The following is a 25,037-nucleotide window of genomic DNA, read 5'->3' on the forward strand; positions in this document are numbered from 1 at the left end:
TGTGTTTTTAATTGCTACCCCTACACCTGTTAAGTCTGTTAAGCACCTGAAAGCTCGGCAAGACAATATTGTAAATCTGCACACCTGCACAACAGCTCTTTGAAGGCTACTGTGATGGCAGCCCTGGGTTTAATTGAATATGCTGGAAGTTTCTCCTGTGGATACAGAACTACCTCCCTAAGTAAGTGAGTGAGAGTATCAGTCCAATGACCAACAGGACATTATATGCACCGACAGATGTATGGGTGTATTTTTTGAGACACAGATTTGAATACACCTAAACATGTGAGCTAATATGATTACATTTTATTCTACCTAGTGGTACCCACCAGCATCCATATCTGAGTTTTAGCACAGCTGCTTGGAATCGGGGGCTTTTTTCTGCATTCAATGCAGGTTCATAATCCAATGAAACAGAACAATAGATGTTCTACTCACAAAAACACATTTAGTTGTACACAGGAGAGTGGTTAATAACCTTTAAGTAGAATCAATTTCAGAAATTATTATTCCACAGCACTTTACAGAGATTATACATTATTCACTGCCCCAGTGGAGCTTACAATCTGAGGTCCCTGTTGCATGCACAATGAAGTCCCCTTCTCTCAGAAGCCAATTAACCTGCTGTATGTTTTTGGAGTGTGGAAGGAAAACCATGCAAGCAGTAGAGAACAAATCTTGTCCTGGCTGGAATTGAACCTGAACCCCAGCACAGCAATGTTAATCACTGCACCTCCATGCTAATTTTAAAAGTCTTGCGTTCACTGAAATCATGATCCTGCCGTGATCACAACTTCATGATTGTTATCATCATGGAAGCCAGGGGTTCAGGTCACCGATATGACAATATTTAGTGCCATCATATTAGTTCTTCCCTACTAAAACACAATGGCTGAAACTCCCTGTATATCACCAGTGGTGAACACTTTTCTCTCAGAAGCACAAAGCTGTATCCTGTGATGTTTGGGAGAATTTGTGGGGGGAAATGGACAACACAAAGCTTCTTTGTGCAGATTTATTATTAGTTTTAGGAATCCAGAAAGGAATTAGGCACCATTAAAGGGGTGGTTCAACTTTAAGCAAACTTTTAGTATGTTATAAAATGGCCAATTCTAAGCAACTTTTCAATTGGTCTACATTGTTTATTTTCTATAGTTTTTTTTGTTTGCCCACTACTTTTGACTTTTTACAGCTTTCAGATCGGGGGTCACTGACCCCATCTAAAAACAAATGCTCTTTTAGGCTACACATTTATTGTTATTGATATTTTTTATTACTTGTCTATCTATTCAGGCTACTCCTATTCCTATTCCAGTCTCTTATTCAAGTCAATGTATAGTTGCTAGTTTGGGACTTTTAACACATTTCCCCATTAGGGTGCTAGACTAGTTAGGCACTTCCTGACTGAATACGCCTTCCAGAGAGAGAGATCAATAATGAAAATTAATGGTCTGTTTATGACTAGTATGTATGTCTATGATTACTCTTCATTGATCTGTAAGTGGATAACATAAATTTTAATCTGTATCTTTCAATGGTTTGAGCCTACCACTGTATTATCCATTTGCAGTGTCTCTTCTGATTCTGGACTGGAAGAAGAGTGGCACATCACATAGTAATTAATTCTATATTAGGAAGCCTTTGCTTTCCATTACACTGTAGCGCTTCTCTGCTTGCGGCTCCTGGTGGGCTCAGTCAGTACTAGTGGCTCTTGCACTACAGTGGCTGGATAGTTATTACCAACAAGTTCCACCTCCAATTTCTGCCCAGTGCCACTAAGTTCGACAGGTACATAAGCAAATGCCAGACTTTGATTGGTGCTGTAGCTGTAGCTTCCAGAAGTAGTGTTACCAACAACCTAGGAATGAAAGAACATGTTTATTTCCCAATTAGTTCACCACTTAATCACAGTACACTTATGATACAAGTAGAAGATCTGTTATCTGGAATATCTGTGACCTGTTGTTTTCTGGGGTTTTGCCATCAACATAAATTTTTGCTAGCTAGTACTAGTTATTATGGGTCATTTACTACTTGCAGGGTAGGGTGCAAAGTGCCAAAGCAGGTACAATTTTCCATGTTTCTTGCACTTGCTCTCCAAAACAGAGTTCAGAGACCTGTGTTTACCCAATAAATTAATCGCTCTCTGGGGTAATGTAATAAAATTTGCGATTAGTAAAGTCCGAAAAAACTGTATCATTCTTTTTTTCACTCGACTTTATTGAGTTTTTTTTCCCAACCTGACTTTTTGGAGTTATTTTAATGATAAATAAGGTAAAATCGTGGATGGGAGTTGGTCGAGCTTAGTTTAACAAATTAGTTCAATTCGGACTTTCGTAAACAACCCCCTTAAAGTAACCAGGAGCAGCTTTTTGCCGACTTTTTGTAACTTGGGGTACCCCTTGGTGATATGTTGCTATAAGCAGAATTGACCAATAAAGTCAGAAGTGTGGACACAGTTTATCTGAGAAAATTAAAGAATATCATCTACGTTTATTAACTGTACTCTTTTATATTTCAGCATTGATACTGGAAAATATCCTTTTAGAGTTTCCACTAGTCACTGTATAGCAGTCATTAATGATGCCATTTGTGTCTTCAGGAGCAGAAGAGTCACGGCTTTACTGCAGAAGGTAACAGAATGTCTAGCTTGGAAAATTAGAGCAGAACAAGGAAAAGAACAGAGAGAACAGTTGATGATATTGGAAAACAAAACCAAATGTTGAACAGATACTCACCCTTCCATTGTGCCATACACTCTCATTGCCCTCAGGATCCACATTAGCTGTATCTACGGTTAGATATACCAACTTCCGATGAAGCCCCTTTTCCTTTATTTCCTTCAAGGCTTGCTTGCCAAAAAAATCTGCTGGCTGCAGAAAAAAGGGTAAAACTATACTGAAACTGGTTTGGCTTTATGCAGACAATTCTGATTAGATGGGAGGTTATGAAAACATAGGTTACAGAAGGGCCATAAACTTGGGTGATCTGCTTATATTCAACCCTCTAAGAAACCTAGAACCTGGTTAATGGTTTTTTTAGAGGATGGATGTTTCAGATGCTCAGGTTGTCCATCTTTAGCCATCCACATAGTGATCAGATATAAGATATCCTATAGACCAGGGGTCCCCAACCTTATTCACCAGTGAGTCACATTCAAATGTAAATAGAGTTGGGGAGCAACACAGGCATGAAAAAAAGTCCCGGAGTGCCAAATAAAGGCCATGATTGCCTATTTCTTAGCCCTTAAGTGGCCTGACAGCCTACAAGAGACTCTGTTTGGCAGTACATTTGGTTTATGCAATAAAAACTTGCCTTCAAGCCTGGAATTCAAAAATAAGCACCTGCTTTGAGGCCACTGGGAGCAACATCCAAGCGGTTGGTGAGCAACATGTTATTCACAAGCCACAGGTTAGGGATCACTGTCATAGACTATCCTGCACAAGCATTTGTATTTAATATGAATTGGTGCTTCTGTGGATTGGTTTATGTGGAAGGAGCTAAAACTAAATACAGTGAAAGGATGAATAACTATAGGTTTGCCATTAAGTCTGCCCTAAGTACAGGAAAAGTTGAGCATCCCATTCTAAAACATGCCACTTGATCATTTATCATCCCCCCACCCCTCCTAGGAGAGAAGGGCATACAAATGTGTTATTGGAAACTGATATTTGTGACAATGTTGCAGAGGGGCAGGTTGTGGGGGGATCACAGGGAATGCTGCCCTTTTTTCCTATTTTGGAAAACCAGGCAGGCAGTTTTGAGCCAGGCAGCCCTTCAAAAAAACGGATTGTCTGGGTCAAAACCGAACAGGTGGCAACCCTGCCCTCAGGGCCTAAATTAACATTTACCCTTATCGGTATTTATTTGACTCTATATCTTGTCAATATTTATGTTTGCATTATTAGGCTTTTATGGGTCCTATATGTCTTTGTGATTGATTATTGTAAGATTTTAGGCTCATTCACTTTTGATAGGATGGGTGTACTCTCTTAATTTTTACCTATTACAGGTTCATTCATTTTTGCCTCACAAATATTTTATCCTAGCTCCCTTTTCTGCCCTTATTTTGCACTTTGCACCCTGCCCTTGTTGGAATACGCCCTCTACAGCTTCCACATTCAGCCTTTATCTACCTATGCAGCATCCCTGGGCCAGGTTCTTTCTATATGGCTTGCTAATACTGCTCATTTCTGGCAATTTCCCACCACAGAGGTTCTGGAAATAACCAACATTATTCTTTGGCAATGATCTTGCAATGGGGTGTGTAAATGAACCGAACTGAGCAGGTTCAGTACAATATGACAATGCATACCACGTGTTATGTATTGCACTGTTGCGTAAAACAGCTCTTTTTGTACTAAGTATATTGTCCTTGTGCGTGTTTGGGCTTCTTGGTCCACCAAGCGTGTTATACAAAGTCTAATAACTGTATTGGGAATTGTCCTGTAGACAAAAGAGCTTGTGCATTATATAACAGTGACACATAAAAGATGAAGTTTATATTCGCACGCTTAAATGGGTGGTTCTCCTACAAATTAACTTTTAGTATGTTACAGAATGGCCAATTCTAAGCAACTTTTCCATTGGTCTTCATTATTTCTTTTTTATAGTTTTTATTTGCCTTGTTTTTTCTGTCTCTTTCCAGCTTTCAAATGGGGTTCACTGACCCCATATAAAAAACAAATGCTCTGTAAGGCTACAAATGTATTGTTATGACTACTTTTACTTACTCATCTTTCTATTCAGGCCCTCTCCTATTTATATTCCAGTCTCTTATTCAAAGCACTGCATGGTTGCTAGGATAGTTTGGACCCTAGCAACCAGATTGCTAAAACTGCAAACTGGAGAGCTGATGAGCAAAAATATAACTCAAAAACCACAAATAATAAAAAAAATTAACCAATTGCAGATTATATCTCAGAATATCACTCTCTACATCATACTAACGGGGTTATTTATTAAAACTCGAATTTAACTCCCAAACACGATTTCGCATAATTTACGATAAAATCCGACTGAAAATTGTACATGCAGGAAAAAGTCTCAATAAAACCGTGCACGTTTTTCGAATTGTTGCTTGAAAACCTCGAAAATCATGAAAGAAAAAAAAATCTTCGAATTGTAAAACGGACATCTGTCATTGACTTTTACATGACTGACAGGTTTTAGCTGAAATATTTTCAGATTCGGATTTTTAGCAGTTTGGAGCATAATAAATCTCGAAAAATTCGAGAAAAGTTTCCCACCCTCTAAAAATTCAGATTTTTTTTTCCCTTAAAAAATTTCAGGCTAAATAAATAGGCCCCTAAAAGTTAATGTAAAGTTGAAGAACCCCTTTAAGTTCTTACTCTGAAAGCTGTAGTGAGCATCTGGATACTCTGGATACTGTCAGTGAATGGAGCTTATGCAGAACAAGAATGTATAATGCCACACAGGGCTGATTCACTCGGCTTACACACGGCCCAACACGGTGATTCCGGGTGCAGTCACAGGAAAAGACAGATGCAGCGGAGAGGCTGAATGTGCCCCGTGTGGCATTAGCTTTTGAGTCAGGGCCGGAACTAAGGGTAGGTAGAAGAGGTATGTGCCTAGGGTGCAGCGGTGGAGGGGGCACTAGGCATGTACCTCTTGCATCATTTACCCCTAGTCCTGATGCTTCTCCTCTCACTGCAGGATCTTCTTGTAGTCAGGGCCAGAACTAGGGGTAGGCAGAATAGGCACCTGCCTGGGGCGCAACAATGTAGGGGCGCTCTGCAGGTGCCTGTTCAAGGGTCTTCTGCCTGTCCCTAGTCCGGCTGCACTCCCATCTGCCGCTCTCGCCTACTGCCTACCTCCTCCCCTGCCCTTCTGCTTCATTCTGCATCTCCTGCCCTCTCGCTTCCCCTCTGCTATGGCGCATGTGCGATCGTGTGCATATGCGGGGGGGCGGGGTTAGTCAACAGGGTTGCCTTGGGCGTCCGATCGGTGCAGCCCGGCCCTGCTTGTAGCATTCCTGGTCTCACAGTTCATGCACTCTTGTGTGGTGGGAGCCCGGCCGACTTGGCCCGGCCCTGCTTTGTGTTGACAGTGGTCTCCTTTTACAAATGTTTATTGAAGTTGATGTTTGTTTGAAAACAGCATCTGCGCCGCTATTAGCTCACATCTTGGATACAGACTAGCCCTCTAGCAATATCCTTCTAGATGAATCAATCTCATCTCACACCTAACTAAAATGCAACTAATCATCAACCAAAACTTGGTCCTTCCTCCAACATATAATATTGCAGTGGACAGCATGCTCATTAACCCTGTTGATTCTGCACTCTGTCTGAGGTTATTCTATGACAGGTCTGGACTGAGAATCAAAATAGGGACTGGCATTTAAGAGGCACAAACAGCCAAAAGAGAAGCCTAAAGAGCATCCCACCACCACCAGCCCAGTTAATAGTGACTGTCTATGGCAGCTTAGTGCAGCCCCTCTGGCATCTGCCAGAAACCACAGGCTTGTAACGAATAAAGTGAAGTGGCAGGTAACTGGAAACAAAAGAGATACGTTTCCACCTGTCGCTTCAAAGCAAACCAGGTCAGCAGCATAGCAAATGAAAGAAAGTTAAAATGTAACTTTTATTATGTTCTGCCAGTAAAAACTCATATATACACACCCACTGCCCAGCTGCACTGCTGGCAGTGCTGGACTATGTCCATAAAATATATTATTAAAAACTGCAAGCAGTTGACACGTGGTTTGTCTGAGCAATGACAGTTCCTCTTCCCATAGCTACAGTATTGTAAAGATTAGGGTGTTTCAGTGCACCATCTCCCATTCCCTCCCTTCCAAGAATTCCCTCCGAGCAACTCTGCCTATCTACGTAGGGACTTGGTGGGAGCTAGGTATCCCACAGTCCACCTATGCCAGCCCAACGCGTTTTGCCAACTTGTTCGGCTTCATCAGGGGCATAAGTGAAGAACGCGCTACATTTTAATGTTTAAATAGGAAAATTCCTTCAGTTCCGGGTGTCCGAAAACTCGCGAGACTTCAATGCACGACTTTCGGTATGTGCAGCAAGATCCGCTGCTGTAGTGTCAGAAGCGCTGAATGTATTTAACCCGTGCGGTACCTAAGGATCGTGATAGGAAACTTCTTCAATGTGAAGCCAAGTGGATCTATTGGCTCAATAGTAAAGCCCCCAATGGATTGAATGAAGGTTTCATTCCTTTCCTATAATTTGCAGCCTTATAATAAAATTTTACAAATGGTGGGACAACTTACCTGAACGTGCTCCAAAAAATACTCAATTTAGCTCATTAGACATTCTGGAAACATCTACATCCATAAATAAACCCTCTGTTGTTTAAGTAAAGTTAAACGTTTATTGTCAGTCACATGAATTATAACAAATTACAACCCACATAGTCCTCTCCTCTTATGAATGCGATGTATGGCGATATTATACAATGCATGACCATTGCTAGGGCTCTTCGTACTAGCTACCACCTGATGGGTACAACCCACGATCCTTAGGTACCACATGGGTTAAATACATTCAGCGCTTCTGACACTACAGCAGCGGATCTTGCTGCACATACTGGAAGTCGCGCATTGAAGTCTCGTGAGTTTTCGGACACCCGGAACTAAAGGAATTTCCCTATTTAAACATTAAAATGTAGCGTGCTCTTCATTTATGCCCCTGATGAAGCTGAACAAGTCAGCGAAACGCGTTGGGCTGGCATAGGTGGACCGTGGGATACCTAGCTCCCACCAAGTCCCTACGTAGATAGGCAGAGTTGCTCGGAGGGAATTCTTTGAAGGGAGGGAATGGGAGACTGAATCACCCTAATCTTTACAATACTGTAGCTATGGGCAGAGGAACTGTCATTGCTCAGACAAACCACGTGTCCACTGCTTGCAGTTTTTAATAATATATTTTATGGACATAGTCCAGCACTGCCAGCAGTGCAGTGGGTGTGTATATATATATATATATATACACGAGCGTTTTTACCGGCAGAACATAATAAAAGTTACATTTTAACTTTCTTTAATTTGCTATGGTGCCGACCGAACTGGTTTGCTTTGAAGCGACAGGTGGAAACGTATCTCTTTTGTTTCCAATTACCTGCCTCTTCACTTTATTCATTAAATGTAGATAATTGTTACAAACTTGCGGAACAGCAGCATACAAAAAACAAATTGGCTCAATACCTATATAGAAACCACAGACTGTCAGTCTGTTTCTTGTCTATGATTAATCTGTTTCCATCTCGTCACATCAACCGTAACGGCAAAACAGACTGTATACTGCCAAGATCCACCTCTTTGTCAAGCTACTAGTAAAAGACTCACCCATACCCTCATCCCATCCCACTTAGATGGCTACAAGCTTATACTGTGCATACTTGTTTTTTACAGGTTGGGGATTTGTATTTAATAATTAACAATATGTTTTGTTATATAGTGAATAAAGTACCCCCTCTCGTAAAAAGTTACAGATTAGTTCCATGACCAAATAAAATTGATATGTTTTTACACAGATCATGGAACTTCTAATATCCTCATATTTTGCAACAGGGGGTCATTTATTTATTATAATACACAATTTCAGTGTGTCATGTGACAGAAATGACATCAGCTATAATATAATAAGGAAAAGATGCCTGCCTAATAGAAACCACCAGAGGGCAGTGCTGCCCAGTATAACTATATTAAAATAAACAGTCACTGAACCTGTATTCCTATGAACAGGTACCAGATGGCAGTACTGTACACTGAAACTGTGGGAAAGGGGCAACATGGACCTGTGTTCTGCTATACTGTGTATATGTACAGAGAGAGAGAGTTCTTCCTATTTTTAATTAAAAAAAAACTCTCTTTATTTTACCCTGCTCCCTCTCATCCACTGGGGTTAGCTCTGTATATCTTCCTTACCCCAGCTGCCATCTGCGTCTCATGATTAAAGAAAAGCAAGAGTTACTTTTGTAGAGGATTTAACTGGGAAGGGTAATGTGATGAATTATTTTTTCTTCCTCTCTATCCTACGCTATAGAACAAACAGGCCCAGATTTATGGGAACGCCTGGGATTTTTTTAACTATAAAATCCTAAAAAAACTACAGAGGTTGTATAAGTCTATGGGAGAGGTCCCTTTCCTATTTGGAAGTTTCTGTGGTCTCTGCTGGAATTAGCCTTTTTGGGCAAAAATCTGAAAAATTCAGCCTTTTCGAGGAAAAAGTCTGAAAAAAACGAATGATTCGGGAAAAGAAATCCGAAAAAATAGTACAATTCAGATTTTCTCTCGATTTTTTTGTCCCCCATCCAATAAAATCGTGATTTTCTTTTAATAATAAATAAGGTGCAATCGTGGATTCTAGTTTGGTCTGACTTTTTTACTTAAAATAGTCAGATAAATTCGAACTTTGAAAAATAAGGCCCCCATGTCATGTATGAGGGCTTTCATTGTCACTAAGGGTATATGATTCTTATGAGATGGTTTTATGGTTGGAATGAATGCCCACTTACCTTGTTTAACTTTATGAAATATTGCAGGCCAGCCTCCAGGGGGTTGGTGTCACAATTCATCTGTTAAAGGAAAAAAAATCAATGACTCTGGGTAAAATGTACTACAGGTATAGGATCCCTTATCCGGAAACCCGATATCCAGAAAGCTCCAAATTACAGAATGGCTGTCTCCCATAGACTCCATTTTATCCATATAATCCAAATTTTTAAAAATGATTTCCTTTTTCTCTGTAATAATTAAACAGTAGCTTGTACTTGATCCCAACTATGATATAATTAATCCTTATTGGAAACAAAACCAATTGGGTTTATTTAATGTTTAAATTAATTTCTAGTAGACTTAAGGCATGAAGACCTAAATTACCGAAAGATCCGTTATCCGGAAAACCCCAGGTCTCGAGCATTCTGGATAACAGGTCCCATACATGTACAGGTGTGGGATCTATTATCCATAATACTCGGTACGTGGGGTTTACCAGATAAGGGATCTTTCTGTAATTTAGATCTCAATACTTTAAGCCTACTGAAAAATCATTTAAACATTAAATAAACTCAATTGGATTGTTTTGCCTCAAATAAGGATTCATTATATCTTAGTTAGGATCAAGTACAAGGTACTGTTTTATTATTACAGAGAAAAAGGAAACAATTTAAACATTTTTAAATTATTTAATGAACATAGAGCCTATGGAAGATGGCTTTCCCGTAATTTAGAGCTTTTTGTATAACGGGATCCCATACCTGTAAAAAAACAACATTACTAAGCTGCTTTTATATTTTTAAAGCCCTGTTAAAGGGGGATATCCTGCTGTCTACAAACAACACAAGACAATCCATAAGAAGCACCCAGTTACCTCTGCTCCCCAAGCACGGAATCCTTTCTCTAGTCTCAGAGCATTCATGGCATATGTCCCAAAGTTATCAATTCCCTCTTCTTGGCCAGCTTGCATGAGGGCACAGTACAGGGCATGTGTATCCTGTCTCTTGTGATAAAGCTCCCAGCCAAGCTCACCTGCGGCAAAAGGCACATAGTAAATGTAATATCTTTCTTTATTGTCAAACAGCGCATACAGATAGATGAACAGCATTCATGTGTACTCCAATGCAACTACCTAAACCAGGGGTGCCCAAAAGGTAGATAGGGATCTACCAGTAGACCTTTAGCTTGTGAGCAGTAGATAAGAAATATTGGTTTCAGTTTGTTAAATATAACAATATACATTTTCCCATTTATCAGTATCTAAGTAATATTTTCCATGGAACAGAATAAAAACAATGCTTTTATGGATGTAGATCAGGGCTGTCCAACTGCTTGCCCAGTGCTGCTTGTGTGTGCCATTCTCTACTTGCCCTACTCTACCTGTCAGGCCCGGACTGGCAATCTGTGGGTTCTTGCAAATGCCAGAGGGGCTGCTATAAGGTCCCATAGAAAGTCAGTATTTAGTGGGCTGGTGGGGCTGTTTGGGCCTCTTTGTGGGCCGCTTGGGCCTCTGTGTACCTGAAATGCCAGGGCCTATTTTCATTCTCAGTCCGGACCTGCTACCTGTGGGATGTAAGCCTGTTAGGGGTTTGTTCTTGGGGTTTATTAGCATTTGGAAATTGTTGATAGGGGCCCCTAAGGTGTTTAATCATGTGTTGGGGGGTTGTTGTATTATCCATGGGGGAGGATGAGGCATATGGATTTAAAGGTATGTTTTAACATGACTTCACATTTTCACATATGAGTGATGAGGGATTTTGGTGTGCTACCACCGTTAATGTGGATATGATCTCAAAATTCCCTGTGGTAATATGGGTGTGGTTTACAGTGGGTGTGACTTCCATTATCAGCCCTCCACCACATAGGCCAGTAAAATTTTGGCCCTTGGTACCATAGAAGTTGGACAGCACTGATGTAGATCATAATGTGACAACATCACTAAAAGTAGACCTCACATTAGTAAAGTATGGGCACTCCTGACCTAAACCCTTAAAAACAAACGAATGTGCTCTTCTAATTTACATTAATTGTTGGTACTGACCAATACCGCCTGTGCCTTATTTTCAATAACACCTTCTTTTCTTTCAACATAGAAAATGCACATTTGAAAGGACAAGGTAAGTGAAAATCACTGGGGGTGGTTACAGTTCTTCACTGAGAAATGCACCAGCCTGGGGTATTCTCCCAACAGTCTCACACCGCCATCTTTGGCAGTTTCCCAGTGGTACTTTCATCCATCAGGGACTGCTAGCACGAGCGGTATAATAACAGCATTTCATTTTTCACATCAAACAGGGGTGATCCTGGCCCCTCTGCTGTCCTGAGGTGGTTTGCTGCTACAGCTCACCTTTTTGGCACTGGAGGGGATCCAGGTGGTCCACAATGCTAGCACAGAGAGCGCAATTGCACAGACTGAATTGACAGACTGAAAACGGGAAATTTGGCTCTTAAAGTTTTAAAGAGACACCCGTTAACCAGTGAGACACTGCCGCACAGCGCCCCACTGAGGGCCCTTAACAACTCAAAGGGCCATTGGAAAGTGGGCAAGAGATGGCAGTCCTTTGCTTCTGGGAGTATAGCCCGGTTTCAGTGAACAAAAGTGATAGCCAGGGAACAAGGTAAATGATTGTTGCCATACTGCAGTGATTTTTTTTTTCCTTTGAATATGGTTTCCAGGTCAATGATGGGGTCATAATACAGCCCTAAGTAGCCCTCTTAGCAGAGGTTCACATCAGTGAGCAAGTGTGGTCCTTTATAACCTGCCTGATAAATGTCTGGACAATTTTTGGGCAGGTATCCGTCAGGAAAACTATTAAAGGAGAAGGAAAGGTCTTTTTACTTTTGGTGCCAAAAGTTAGGCACCCTCAAGTGTACTTGAGGCCAGGCCGGTGCAGTTTTCTCCTAATAGGTGCACCATCCCGGGATTCTTCCAACGAGCACAATGGAGCGGTCGTCTTCCGGCATCTTCTTTCTTCTAATTTCCCGGGGCAGATGCATGCACAGTAGAACGAAATAGCTGGCTTTTTTTCATTAAAGTTCGGCTCTTCGTGCTACTGCGCTGGTGCAGTTTTCTCCTAATAGGTGCACTGACCCGGGGTTTCAGGTAACTACATGCGATCACTTGGGGATGCCTAACTTTTGGCACCCCAAGTTAAAAGACCTTTCTTTATCAATTAAGAAAAGCCACATACTTAGACCATGTTAGAAACACGTTAGAAAGCTAGCTGAAAGACTGGTGAATCACATATCAGCTGGGGAAGGGGTATTAAGTGTTAACAACAGCTAAATATAGACTCACCCAAGCTCCCTTCCCAAATTGTCCCAGAGGGACTGCAGAGGATTCAGTGTGCACAAAACCATGCGGGACTCCTCAACTGCATAAATCCAGAACTAAAAAACTGAATGGGCACACCACCTCATTAAGTAAAAACTGCTGTTTATTAAACCATTAAAAAACAGGTGGCTGGAGTGTAATGGATACATATTGCGTTTCAGGAACATCCCTTAATCATAGGCCCTATTTAAATCATATTATAATAATTGGACAGAAGATGGTTTTACACAAATTATCTCACCTGTGTATGAAATCCGTATGGCGGTTACAGGGATTCCAGCAATATTTAGTTTCCTAGACTGAAGAAACTTGAAAGATGTATTACTCAGGTCATCAGATGTGAGTTTCTGTAGGACCTTCCGGGCCAAGGGTCCCGCTATACCCAGAACTCCAATCTCATCGGTCACATTGGCTATATCTACTCTATATTTCCCTTCTGCTACAACCTCTTCAATCCACCTGCAAATACAAGCCAACAAACTCATCACAAAAATGGCCTTCATTACTGTTCATTCATCCCGTTAATTTCAGTCAAGAGAAAAACAGAAGTGAAGAAATAGTTCCCTTTTAAGTTACCCTTTTTTATTTAAATAGCTTGTACACTGCTATAGTAGCTAATAGCTCAGGGCATGAGATCTTGGTACAGAATTCTGTGGTTAAAATACTCTGATAAAACTGTTCCTATCACGTGATGACTTTCTATAAATGAACAGTTGCGAAGTGGCAGTGTGGTTTCTGTGTGTATGATCTGTAGACTGTGCTCCGGGATACACTTCACACCAATGGGCTTTATACATGCAGCTATAGTTGCCTTTAGAGGGTCCTATTAGGACCGTCTACCCTTTATCCTGAATATTCGTTAGTGGAGCCCCACAGACAGGGGCAACTAGGGTTACAAAACCAGGCAGTTATGGGGAAATTAGTGATGCACAGAATTTCAGATTTAATGCTGAAAATGCATTGAGCAAAATCACAAGACATTAAATACAGGGCTCTAGGGTGGCTTGTGTCCCCTTCCTTTGCGCATTATTCAAAGGTCTATACTGGTCGAATACACCAGCAACTTTGTGATAAGGCCATGCATATATGTATATATATATAATGCCCATGAAACACAAACCTTAAATCATGAAGTTCGGATCCAGACCCAGTAATTAGAAGGAACTCACAAGGAGAGAGCTGTGAGACTGTGAGCTCAGCATACACTTGGCCTCTTGGAGTTAGCATGTGGCTTATGTTAGTAAAACCCACCTGTGTATAGGAGACCAGTGTTACTAATGTATATAACTGGTATGCTTTTACTCATGGCAGCCTCTGGAGTATACCACACTTGCACAGGGCACCATAGAGGGGCACCAGACTGGCCATTATCCTTCTATATAAACACTTACCGTACACTCAAATGCCAATAAAGCAGATATTTAATATCAGGTATAAACTGAAGATGTAGCAGCTTTCAAGCAAGTGGTGGTTACAGTGATCCCTGCACTGTTTTTTTTACATTGTTATTGGGTGATTATTGTGTGTTTTGCACAAAGGATTATTTACCCGTAACCCTATCATAATTAGTATTAAAGGCCACCACTTAACAGTAACAGTAAGCTGATTCATTCAAAGTAACCAATCAGCTTGAGCAGAGAAGTGCAGAGAAAATAACGAAAGCCAACATCTTACTAGTTAAAGATTATTATCTAAAAAGCACTAGTCTGAATAAACAGGTTGGTTGCTGTGGGTTACTGTACTGGTGCAAACGTTTTGATGTAGTTTAACATCTTTTACTTATGGCAGGACAATAAAATGCCGGAATTCTGTTAAAAAAAACCGATAATCAACTAAGTAATGTCATTTAGGGGCAGGTAAGAAACAGTTATTGCATATGTACCAGGGTTCAGTATTTCACAATGATAGGATACTGGAGCAATGGGCATTTTGCAAGAATCCTAGGGCAAACACAAGGTCAGGTTCATTAACCATGCTCTGCAGCAAATAATATATACAGTTTGTAGGGAAATTGCAGAAATCGAAGTAACAAGTCACCAAATGGCTACACTAGAAAAATAATCAGAAAACTACACCAGTTAACTACTGGTTAACATGGAACTGAACTGCAGCAAAAGAAAATAAAGCAACATAGAATTAAACATCTTCCTAAGACTATAAGTTGGTGCCTGCCAGCATCCTGCTCTACAAATTCCAAACAAATATGGGGCAAGATGTAAATACTGCACCTATCAGAAGTGCATTTAGAATCTACAGGTCCCAGAATGAAGTGAAGATAGATGGGCCTCTCTTTTCATGCAGGACTGCATACAGGGTTGAAGAAGGTAAGTAGCGCATGGGCATCTCCTGGTATGACCCTAGACTGCACATTTCTTATTATTAAGAATAATAAGTAAGAAATATACAAGGCCTAGTACTTACCATCTGATTAATGCAGGTATTACATACAGTGAGACTTTTGGGATGCGTTCAGCTCATTGCAGTGGATTATTAATCTGGCACAAGGGGCAGAGCACAGATGGAAGGGCTAGGTGTGCAAGTGCATAGTGCATAGGGCTCTAAAGTTCTCAATTGTGTGTACTTAGTGCTCCTACACTGATCCTTAGCTCATCATAAACGATCCCTTCCATGTTCTCTTGATGAACACAACACATGGTGCTTTATTCTAGCCTGAAATGTAAACTGCTGTCTATTGTGAGTAATGCCTGGCAACCAAGATTTTTCTAGGGTCGGCGGGAATTTAACATTTCAAACTATAAGGGGACAGAACACGATGCAGATTAATTTGAAAAACACATGGCATACAAAAATTTCAAGATGCTTTAATCTTTTAAAAGGTAAGCAGGGTGTAAATATTACCAACATCCAGGGGATTTGTCAACCCCTGTGTGATACATAACCAGTCCAAGAGACCTTCCTTTTATATTCAGTGCTGGTTCTAATGATCCCACTGCCTCTCTCCCTGATTTGAGGACAGACATACTGCGATGGATGGGGGGACAGCATTGGGGTATGAGTCTACGGTTGCAATGGTGCCCATTTACATAACTCAATAATGTACAGATTTTTACCTTTGGAATGGTATTGGCAAATAGATGGTCCAGGAGATTTATGGAATCTTTTCCTTTTACCGTAAACTTGCCAAACGGGGTGAGATCAATCACTCCGACCTTCTCCATGACCTGTTTATATTCACGCCGCACGGGCTCAAACCAGTTTGTTCTGTGAAAACTTGGTCTGGAAGAAAAAGCTGTTGAGAACTGAGGCCACCCATCTGCGATCACAAAATTAAAACTAATGTCTACCTTATCAGGCAAGATGCGGTTGTGTTTGTTTGCACCATTTGTCATTTTATTGACCTTTGAGATTTAAATGAAAACGTAACATAACCTCCATCATACTGAAATAAGAAATGTATTCTTAATATTCTGCGTTTCTGAAATAATCAAGTTTATATTCACTATTCTTCTCTCAGCATCTGTTTCTCTTCATTCTGTCTTCATACAGGAGTTGGGTGTCAGATATTCATTGACCGTTAGATCCAATATATCTTATAGGGGGGCTTCCTTTCTTAGCAGATGTATTAGCGCTCACTCAAATAACTGATTCCAGTACAATCAAAATCTAACAAAATAACTGCCTTTTGCACAAATTCTGCATGTAGAGAGACATGATGTCTGGTGATTTTAATAGAGTGAGCTCTAATACATCTTCTAGGAAAAAGGAGCCCCCCCTATAAGATATATTGGATCTAACTGTCAATAATTATCTAACACCCAACTCCTGCATGAAGAGAGAATGAAGAGAAACGGAGAGAGATAGTGAACATCAATGTGTTTATTTCAGAAACAATGCTGAATTTTTATTTGATAGTATTTAGATGTATTCGTGTCTATAAGTTGAGTTAGTATCTCCATAAGAAAAAGGAAGTCCTGCAACATGAATATTACACAACAATCTCTGAAAATAACAGTTCAGTGTAAAAATATTTTTTTATATTTTTAACTTCCTCACTTGTATCCAATTTCATCCCCAGGTTTGTAGAACCAGTGCGGCTGTTCCCATCCAGCATGGAATCCCATTGAACATTTTGTCTTCAACTCATCATAAAGTCCACTTGTTCTCTCTGTGGGCCGACCAGCAAACCTCTCCTCTTTAGGGTAGCCAACTGATCAAAACATGAAAAGCCAACTGTTTTTTATTTTTCTGATTTATAACCAGCTCCGGTCTTTATATACTGTAAGTAATTGGAGTTATATTTTTACCAAGCATTGAAAACGCTTTTCAGTCAAGTATGGTGTTTTTATTTGAGAATTCTAGATGGCAGAGGCAGTTTATTCTAAAATGAATTGATAATGAAGACTAATGCTATACTGTATATGCCATGACATCAATCCATTCACATTGTTGGTTAAGTTGTTCTAAAAATGTAATCTCTTAGATATGGGGGCAGATTTACATCGGGTCGAATACGAGGGTTCGAATATTGAACTCGAAAGATTTAGCGCTATTCCTACGATCGAAGGAATAATCGTTCGATCAAATGATTAAATCGTTCGAATCGAACGATTCGAACGATTTTCTGAATGATTTTCCTTCGATCAGAAAATTGTAAGGAAGCCTATGGGGACCTTCCCTATAGGCTAACATTGGCCTCGGTAGGTTTTAGGTGGCAAACTAGGGGGTCAAAGTATTTTTTAAAGAGACAGTACTTTGACTATCGAATGGTCGAACAGTTGAACAATTTTCAGTTCGAATCGTTCTATTCGAAGTCGTAGTCGAAGGTCGAAGTAGCCTATTCGATGGTCTAAGTAGCCATATTCGACCATTCGAAATTTGAAGTATTTTTTCTTCTATTCCTTCACTCGAGCTAAGTAAATGGGCCCCATAATGTCGAGCAGAGAAAACTTGGATTCGATTCAATATTATTTTCTAAGTATGGTTATGGTATTTTATTGCTATACTGTATAAGTACATTTTGTGAAATCTGAATAATTTTATGGCAAATAACAGGCTTTTTTAAATGTTAAAACGAATAAATTTTAAAATAAAATGGAATTATATATTTTTTGAAAGCCTTACTGCCATCCAGTAAAATAACTAGAGGTGCAGGCCGGGCAGCTGGGCCCCCTGTGAACGAAATTTTGGCAGTGGATTCCCGTTGGTGCAAGCATCCTGCGGGCCCCAAGGGGGTGCAGGCCCTGCTGCAATCGCACCCCCCTCACCCCCGGTAGTTCTACCATCCTTCAAAGGTAACATCGCATGCACAGATACCAATGTATGGAGATCTATAACATTGCATCTAATGCCATTTAGTACCCTCTAACGGTCACTTTGAAAGGAGAGGCAGTCTTTGCTGTTAACCCTGGTCATTGAATTTTGGAGTTTGCAACAGTCTTTATAATATGCCCATTCCTTTCCTTTCTCAGGAGATAGATACAATGAAATAAACTGGGAACATCTATCTAGATACCAATTTTGGTGTAAGCTTTTCTCATTCAGCTAATTTCCACTATAAATTATCAATGAAATATCTACCTATGTTGTTGAATCCATAGGACTCTCTTGCTTTTATTGCTGTGTACTGTGTAGTTGTCCACTTTCCATAGCGATTTGGATCTAATTCAATGAGATCAAATGGGGGTTCACCACTCATTATCCAGTCGGAGAGGAACTTTCCTATGCCCCCTGCATGGATTATACCATACCTGCAAGACAAATCCAGTTATTTCAAAATCTGTCCAAAGTCTCCCTGACCATAATTCTGCACATTGTTCTGATACCCTCATAGCAGCACAGAAGGTTCAGTTACCATGCATATTTTAAGATGTCCTCCACCTCCTTCTTTACTTTTTCTGCAGGAGCCCAAAACACAAGTCATGATCCACTGTGTCTCCTCCCTGTTTTGTCCATCAACTGACAAGGCTCCTCACTGTCAATTGATGGAGAACAGGGAGAAAATTAGGCAGATGTGCCTTGAGAAGGTTTGGGCTTGTTGATGCAGTCCTCACCTGGACAGGTAGTCTCCTCGTTGTGATGGGATTGGATCAAGATGTGCATATTGGGGGAAAGATCCACTTTCGACTTTCAACATATGGCCAACTGTTGTTGACTCTAGTGGTGTAACTAGATGTTTTCTGGGCCCAACAGCAAATTAATTTTAGGGCCCCCAACATATCCAGAGGTTGACCTGTTTTACTAATATAATTTGAAATTGAGCATTATTTTGACCTCACGGGACCCCCAATAACTCCTGGGCCCCCCCAGCAGCCGCAAGGTATGCTTCCTCTGTAGTTACACCCATGGTTGACTCGCTATCATGGTTATTAACTTACCCAAAGCCAATAGCTACCCAGTAATTCTGTGCCCCCTGGTGAGGGCCAACCATTGGAAGAATATCTGGAGAGTAAGTGATGGGCCCTGACACTATATTGATAATGTCTGCATTTCTCAGAACAGGAACCATGTCCATAGCAGCTTCCACGTGGTCCATAATCCTGTCTAGGTCAGACTCAAATAATTCTTTTCCAAAGCCTGCAAAATATAAAGTTAGTGCTGTAAGGACTTTATCCCAAAGATGTTACAAATTATTACTATCATGGTTAGTTAATTAAAGAAGTGGTTCACCTTTAAGTTAACTTTTAGTATGGTGTAGCTAATTCTTAGCAACTTTTCCATTGACCTTCATTTTTTCTTTGTTATAGTTTTAGGATTATTTACCTTCTTCTGACTCTTTCCAGCTTTCAAATGGGGGTCACTCTAAAACAAATGCTCTGTAAGGCTACAAATGTATTGTTAGTGCTTACTCATCTTTCTATTCAAGTTCTCTCCTATTCATATTCCAATCTCTTATTCAAATTAATGCATGGTTACTACGGTAATTTGGCCTCTAGCAACTGGATTGCTGAGATTGCAAACTGGAGAGCTGCTGAATAAAAAGATAAATAACTCAAAAACCACAAATAATAAAAAAATGAAAACCAATTGCAAATTGTCTTATAAAATCACTCGCTACATTAAACTAAAAGCTAATTTAAAGTGGACCCGTCACCCAGACATAAAATTCTGTATAATAAAAGTCCTTTTTAAATTAAATATGAAATCCAATTTCTTTTTTTTATTAAAGCATTCATAGCTGTTGTAAACGCATTTAAAAATATCAGCTGTCAATCAAATATTGTCTGCCCCTCCTCTATGCCAGTGGCATAGAGGCGGGGCAGACAATTACTTTCACTTTCCATTCAGCACTTCCTAGATGTCACTGCTCTCCCTGCATTCCCCCAGCTCTCTTCACCATTTAATTGTGTAACCAGGGCATGGGGATGGACATTGGATCCCTGTCCCCTGGTGCACAAACAAGATTCTGAGATGATACAAGGCTTCTCTTAATAACAAGTTCCACAAAATGGCTCCTTCCTGGTTGGTATAATTATGAGTTCCCAGACTGATGGAAACAATATTCAAATAATTTATACAGTGTAATTAAAGTTCGTTTTGCTTGACTAACATGATAAAATACGATTTGGAATAATTTTGTTTGGGTGACGGGTCCCCTTTAAAGGTGAACAAACCCTTTAAATGGGACATACTTTATACTCTGCTATATTCCAATGGAAAATACTCTTCTGTTATATAAATGTGTTGTTTGGCCTGAGTGCAGGCCAGGCAGAATGATTAAAGCTTATTGTTAGGGATGCACCGAATCCAGGATTCGTTTTGAGATCCGGCCAAGATTCAGCCTTTTTCAGAAGTATTCGGATTTGGCTGAATCCAAGTGCCTGGCTGAACCTAATCCGAATCTAAAATAAACAAGGAATTCAAAAATTTCTTAACGATGTGCTATGAACGCCATTCTCTTTCCCCCTATTTCACTAATTTACATATGCAAATTAGTGTTTGAATTCAGTTCAGTATTTGGCCAAATCTTTCACAAAGGATTCACAATTCTGCCAAATCCTAAAATAGTGGATTAGTTGCATCCCTATTTATTTTACTGAAGAAGTAAGCATCTCTTGCCACTTCCCTGCTCAGTTTAATTGCTCAGTGTGATAGGAGCAATAGTACTGAGCAGAGAAGGATCACAGTCAAACATCACAGGACTCTCAAGTTACACATTCCAGATATTTAAATGCATTCTGAAGCATTTTACATTGTTATACATAAGGGGATATTGATATATTAAGTTAAAATTACATTTTAAAATTATGTTTTGCTAAAATTTAAATGTGAGTTGAATATGAATAGGAGAGGGAACTTTGCCTCTGTACCTGGAGGAACGCCGTCTGTTACCCAAGAGTCTTGCAGTTTCATTTTTTCTTGATTTTCATAGGGTCCAAATAAGAGCCCATCCCTCTCTTGTCTTAAATAATAAGATCCTTCCAGATCACGGAGAACAGGCAGCTCTGTTTTAAGAGCTTTTACTTCTGGGACCGTGGCTGTGACGACATATTGATGGTGAACGGGAATTAGGGGATGTGGGAATCCAATCAGCTTTCCAACTTCTCGGGCCCAGAATCCTAAGAAGTAAATGACATGGAACTCTTAGGTCATACAAGGTAAAACAGGACATTTTAGAGGTATTCTAATAAATACAGCATAAAGTGACCTAATTTATCAATGTTCCATACACAAGTGCTAGAATAATACTGGACACTAAGTCATGATCCATAACTTTTAGTTACAGAGCACTTGCATCCTGGATGTCTCTGCATTCTGCAACTTGCATTAATTAGGTGCAACAGACAGTTCTTTACTCAACCAAATGAATGGCCACATGTCTCCTCCAGCCCACCCTTCATGAACAAGGCACTGTTTATTTTTAACTGCAACCCACAATGCATGATGCAAATATCATGGTGCTTTGCCTTGTAAATGAGGCCCAATATGTGCTGTTTTTATCAGGCAGACAGAAACAGCTTATCTTGGCAATTCTGACCTGAGACTTCACTCAGCAGTGTGATAAAATAATTCCTAAAAGGGAGAGCAAAAGCAATGCATAGAGGGACTCTCATTGGCAGAGCTCAATCCAGTCATTCTCCACTAGGCAGACACTTTTTTGTTTGACAGCTTCCACTTTTACATAAAAATCTAATTATCAAAAGAAAAATGTTCAGTACCAACTGGCTCCATCTGTGCAGTTGTTCTCAGCAGCTGCTAGGCCTCTGGTTATACATTAAATTGTCACAAAAGTAAGATATTACTCAACAAGGAAACTTTGATCCTTGCACTGCTCTTGCTTGGACTCACATTGACTTGCCTAATGTTAAAATGAGAACTTCAGCAAGAGGTCAGTGTGTTCTGCCACACACACATCCAAATAACTTAATGAATTAGGAAATCCCCCTCAATTTAACTCTCTGTTCTATAGAATTTACAGACCAAAGCTCACAACAGTATTCCCCGTGCCTCTATTCCTATGTATTTTATTAGACAAGTCCACTGGGTGACATTTAACCTGCCGGTATGCATTTACATTGTGGAAAAAAACAGAAAGCCATTGGGTAGCCACATATTGGTCATGCCAAAACCAGTGGTTGGATACCAATTTCTTTAGCTTATAAGCTTATATTATCTAGCTACATACTCACAGTTCACCCCAGTCCAAGGTTGCATATATGTGAGTTCCTCCAAGAAAGTGTTATGGCAGCAAGTAAAAAATACAAAAATTAAAACAAATTAGGACATGGCCTGACGCGTTTAGTGTCTGTTGGGGCACTTACTCATATTTCCTAGCTCAACTGCACCCTGCCTTGACTTATTAAACATATAATTCAGAGCCCTTACTGAATCCCGGTGGGCAATGAGAGTCTGATCCAAAGCTGTTTGTCCTTTTGGAAATGCATATCAATTATTCATATTTTGGGGCATTATCACACTATTAAGACACCCAAGTACTATAGGACCCCATCCAGTTGGAATTGTCCAGATATAGGCCAAGTCAGCACAGCCTGCAATGGGTTACACTTTGGCTTTTTTCCTAAAAGGATCCAAAAGTTTAGAAGTGTCTCCATGCAGTCTGATCTAGTTTATTCCAGTTCCACTGCTAGATTTTGGCACCCAAAGAGTTCAGCTAACATCTAACTGATTAACAGCTTAGGTGCCCCGAGCCAGGAAATATGAAGCCAGAGGGAGTTGGTACAGATGATACAAGGAGAGAAATTAAAGAAGCCAGGCCCAGAGTTAGATCAGCAACTGAGAAGCAGTATGAAGCTTCTATCTGAGGTGGTGGTGACATCAATCAGGGGTGTCTACCCAGTAGCCCTCCAGTTGTTGTTGAACTGCAACTACCAAATCCCAGCACTCAACAACTGATGTAACAAAAAAGAAATAATAAAAATAATGTTTATGGTTGGATCATCATTTTGGCTTTGGGGCATAGAACCCCATACACAATCTAACATACTTCTCATACTTCTTTCTGACGCAGACTTAACTCCAACAACTGACTTCCCATGCAATGTCACCAGGACAGCAGCTTAATATGTAACAGAGGCAAATTCAGTTCTACACATAATGTTATTCTCTCAGTACCGAGATCATCTCAGGACAAATGCCACAAATACACACAAAGTCTGCTTCTCAGAATACCCCGGGATATATACAGTACATAAGCACTTTTTTGGGAAGCCGTCCATCTGTTAAAGAGAGTGTTTGACTTGGCAGCAAACATGACATTGAATCTGAATAGCATTTGTTGTCCCAGCATCCCAGTGGGAACAGTATGATAAGTCTAGTTGTAAATTTATTGTAGCATTGTAGTTGCAGATAAACTATAAAACTTCTGCCATGGTGGCACTGTGCAGCAAGCTACTGGCTTTTTTTCAGCTCTTCTTGTTCAGACAGCATTGTAATGTTCTTTGCACTAGTAATGTGGCCCTCCCTAGACACACTCCAACATGAAAGAGGGTAAGCAGGGGGCAGGAGCTGTCTGTCAAATGTCCCTGGTTACAAGAAAGGGTTGGATGCCTTCTTAGCAAGTGAGAAAATAATAGTAATAATTAGCACAAGACTACTCTATGGGGCAAATTTACTTAAGGTCGAATATCGAGGGTTAATTAACCTTCGATATTCGACTGCCGGATTGAAATCCTTTGACTTCGAATATCGAAGTCAAAGGATTTGCCAAAATTCGTTCGATTTAAATCCATCGATCGAACGATTTTTCTTCGACCAAAAAAAGATATCAAAGCCTATGGGGACCTTCCCCATAGGCTAACATTGACTTCGGTAGGTTTTAGGTGGCGAACTAGGGGGGTCGAATTTTTTTTTTAAAGAGACAGTTCTATCGAATGGTCGAATAGTGGACCGATTTTTAGTTCGAATTGTTCGATTCGAAGTCGAAGTCGTAGTCGAAGGTCGAAGTAGCCCATTCGATGGTCGAAGTAGCCAAAAAAAACATTTGAAATTTGAAGTTTTTTTCCTCTATTCCTTCACTCGAGCTAAGTAAATGGGCCCCTATGAGTCAAGGATAAGAAACATTTCCACCTTTTGAGGAAACCTTTAGGCAGCACAAGCATTGCTTTTTTTCCTCTGGATCAACCAAACTTTGATAGTAGTTATTTGGGTAGAAGGTTGAAATTGATGGCTTGGTCTGAGCAGTGTACTGTCTACCAGCCTTTGCTGTGGTCTCTTCCTAATGCTCTGGTTCCTACTAACAATCCAAATTTATTCATGCAGATTAATTGACTGAAAAAATGTTTAGTCGGCAATAGTTTCCTGATTGTCTTTTGTAATTAGACTTCCAACACAAGAAGCCACTATGACTAGACAATCCAATCAATAATGGGCAACACATTGTCCCTAATTCTATTCTCTCTGGCAGAAATGTGAATCACCAGTGGGAAAACATATGCGTTGAAAAGTAGCCCAAAGTTTTCTTCTGAGGCAACAGTCTGCTTTAAAGGACATATTGTGTAAAGACAAGAATTTGCCTGTACATTATACTCCTCCAACTATAGAAGGAATGTGCGTAAAAATATGTGTTTGGGACTGATTTATTTAAATATTCCCCCAAAACCCAACAGCCCTAACCTTATGTTCCAGTTCCTGCCTGCTGAATTCTCTGGCTATGCAGAGGAGCCGGCAGCACAGTATGTTAGGAACCAATCAGCAGCTAGGTTGAACTGAAGCATGTCTTTGCTTTTGTGAATGCAGCGCTGTGATTGGCTATCCCCTTCCTACTTTGCTTCTTGCAGGGACTGTTAGGACATGCCCACACCTCATTTG

The 25,037-nt window shown here is 40.2% G+C and overlaps 1 protein-coding gene across 1 annotated transcript in view; it reads right to left on the reverse strand.

Annotated features, from left to right (window-relative positions):
- Positions 1–465: 465 nt before the first annotated feature.
- dmgdh.L (dimethylglycine dehydrogenase L homeolog) overlaps positions 466–25,037 on the reverse strand; it is a 34,218-nt gene continuing 9,646 nt past the window's right edge. Inside the window, exons 6-16 of the mRNA NM_001093616.1 lie at positions 21,080–21,328; positions 19,148–19,346; positions 18,351–18,520; positions 16,827–16,980; positions 15,884–16,049; positions 13,933–14,063; positions 13,054–13,271; positions 10,353–10,510; positions 9,499–9,558; positions 2,739–2,873; positions 466–1,858 (exon numbers count right to left, since the gene is read on the reverse strand). Of these exons, the coding sequence (NP_001087085.1) occupies positions 1,652–1,858; positions 2,739–2,873; positions 9,499–9,558; positions 10,353–10,510; positions 13,054–13,271; positions 13,933–14,063; positions 15,884–16,049; positions 16,827–16,980; positions 18,351–18,520; positions 19,148–19,346; positions 21,080–21,328 (1,847 nt within the window). The 3' untranslated portion in view covers positions 466–1,651. The remainder of the gene's footprint in view (positions 1,859–2,738; positions 2,874–9,498; positions 9,559–10,352; positions 10,511–13,053; positions 13,272–13,932; positions 14,064–15,883; positions 16,050–16,826; positions 16,981–18,350; positions 18,521–19,147; positions 19,347–21,079; positions 21,329–25,037) is intronic.

Source organism: Xenopus laevis, chromosome 1L, assembly GCF_017654675.1.
Source record: "Xenopus laevis strain J_2021 chromosome 1L, Xenopus_laevis_v10.1, whole genome shotgun sequence".
In the NCBI taxonomy this organism is placed as follows: Eukaryota; Metazoa; Chordata; class Amphibia; order Anura; family Pipidae; genus Xenopus; species Xenopus laevis.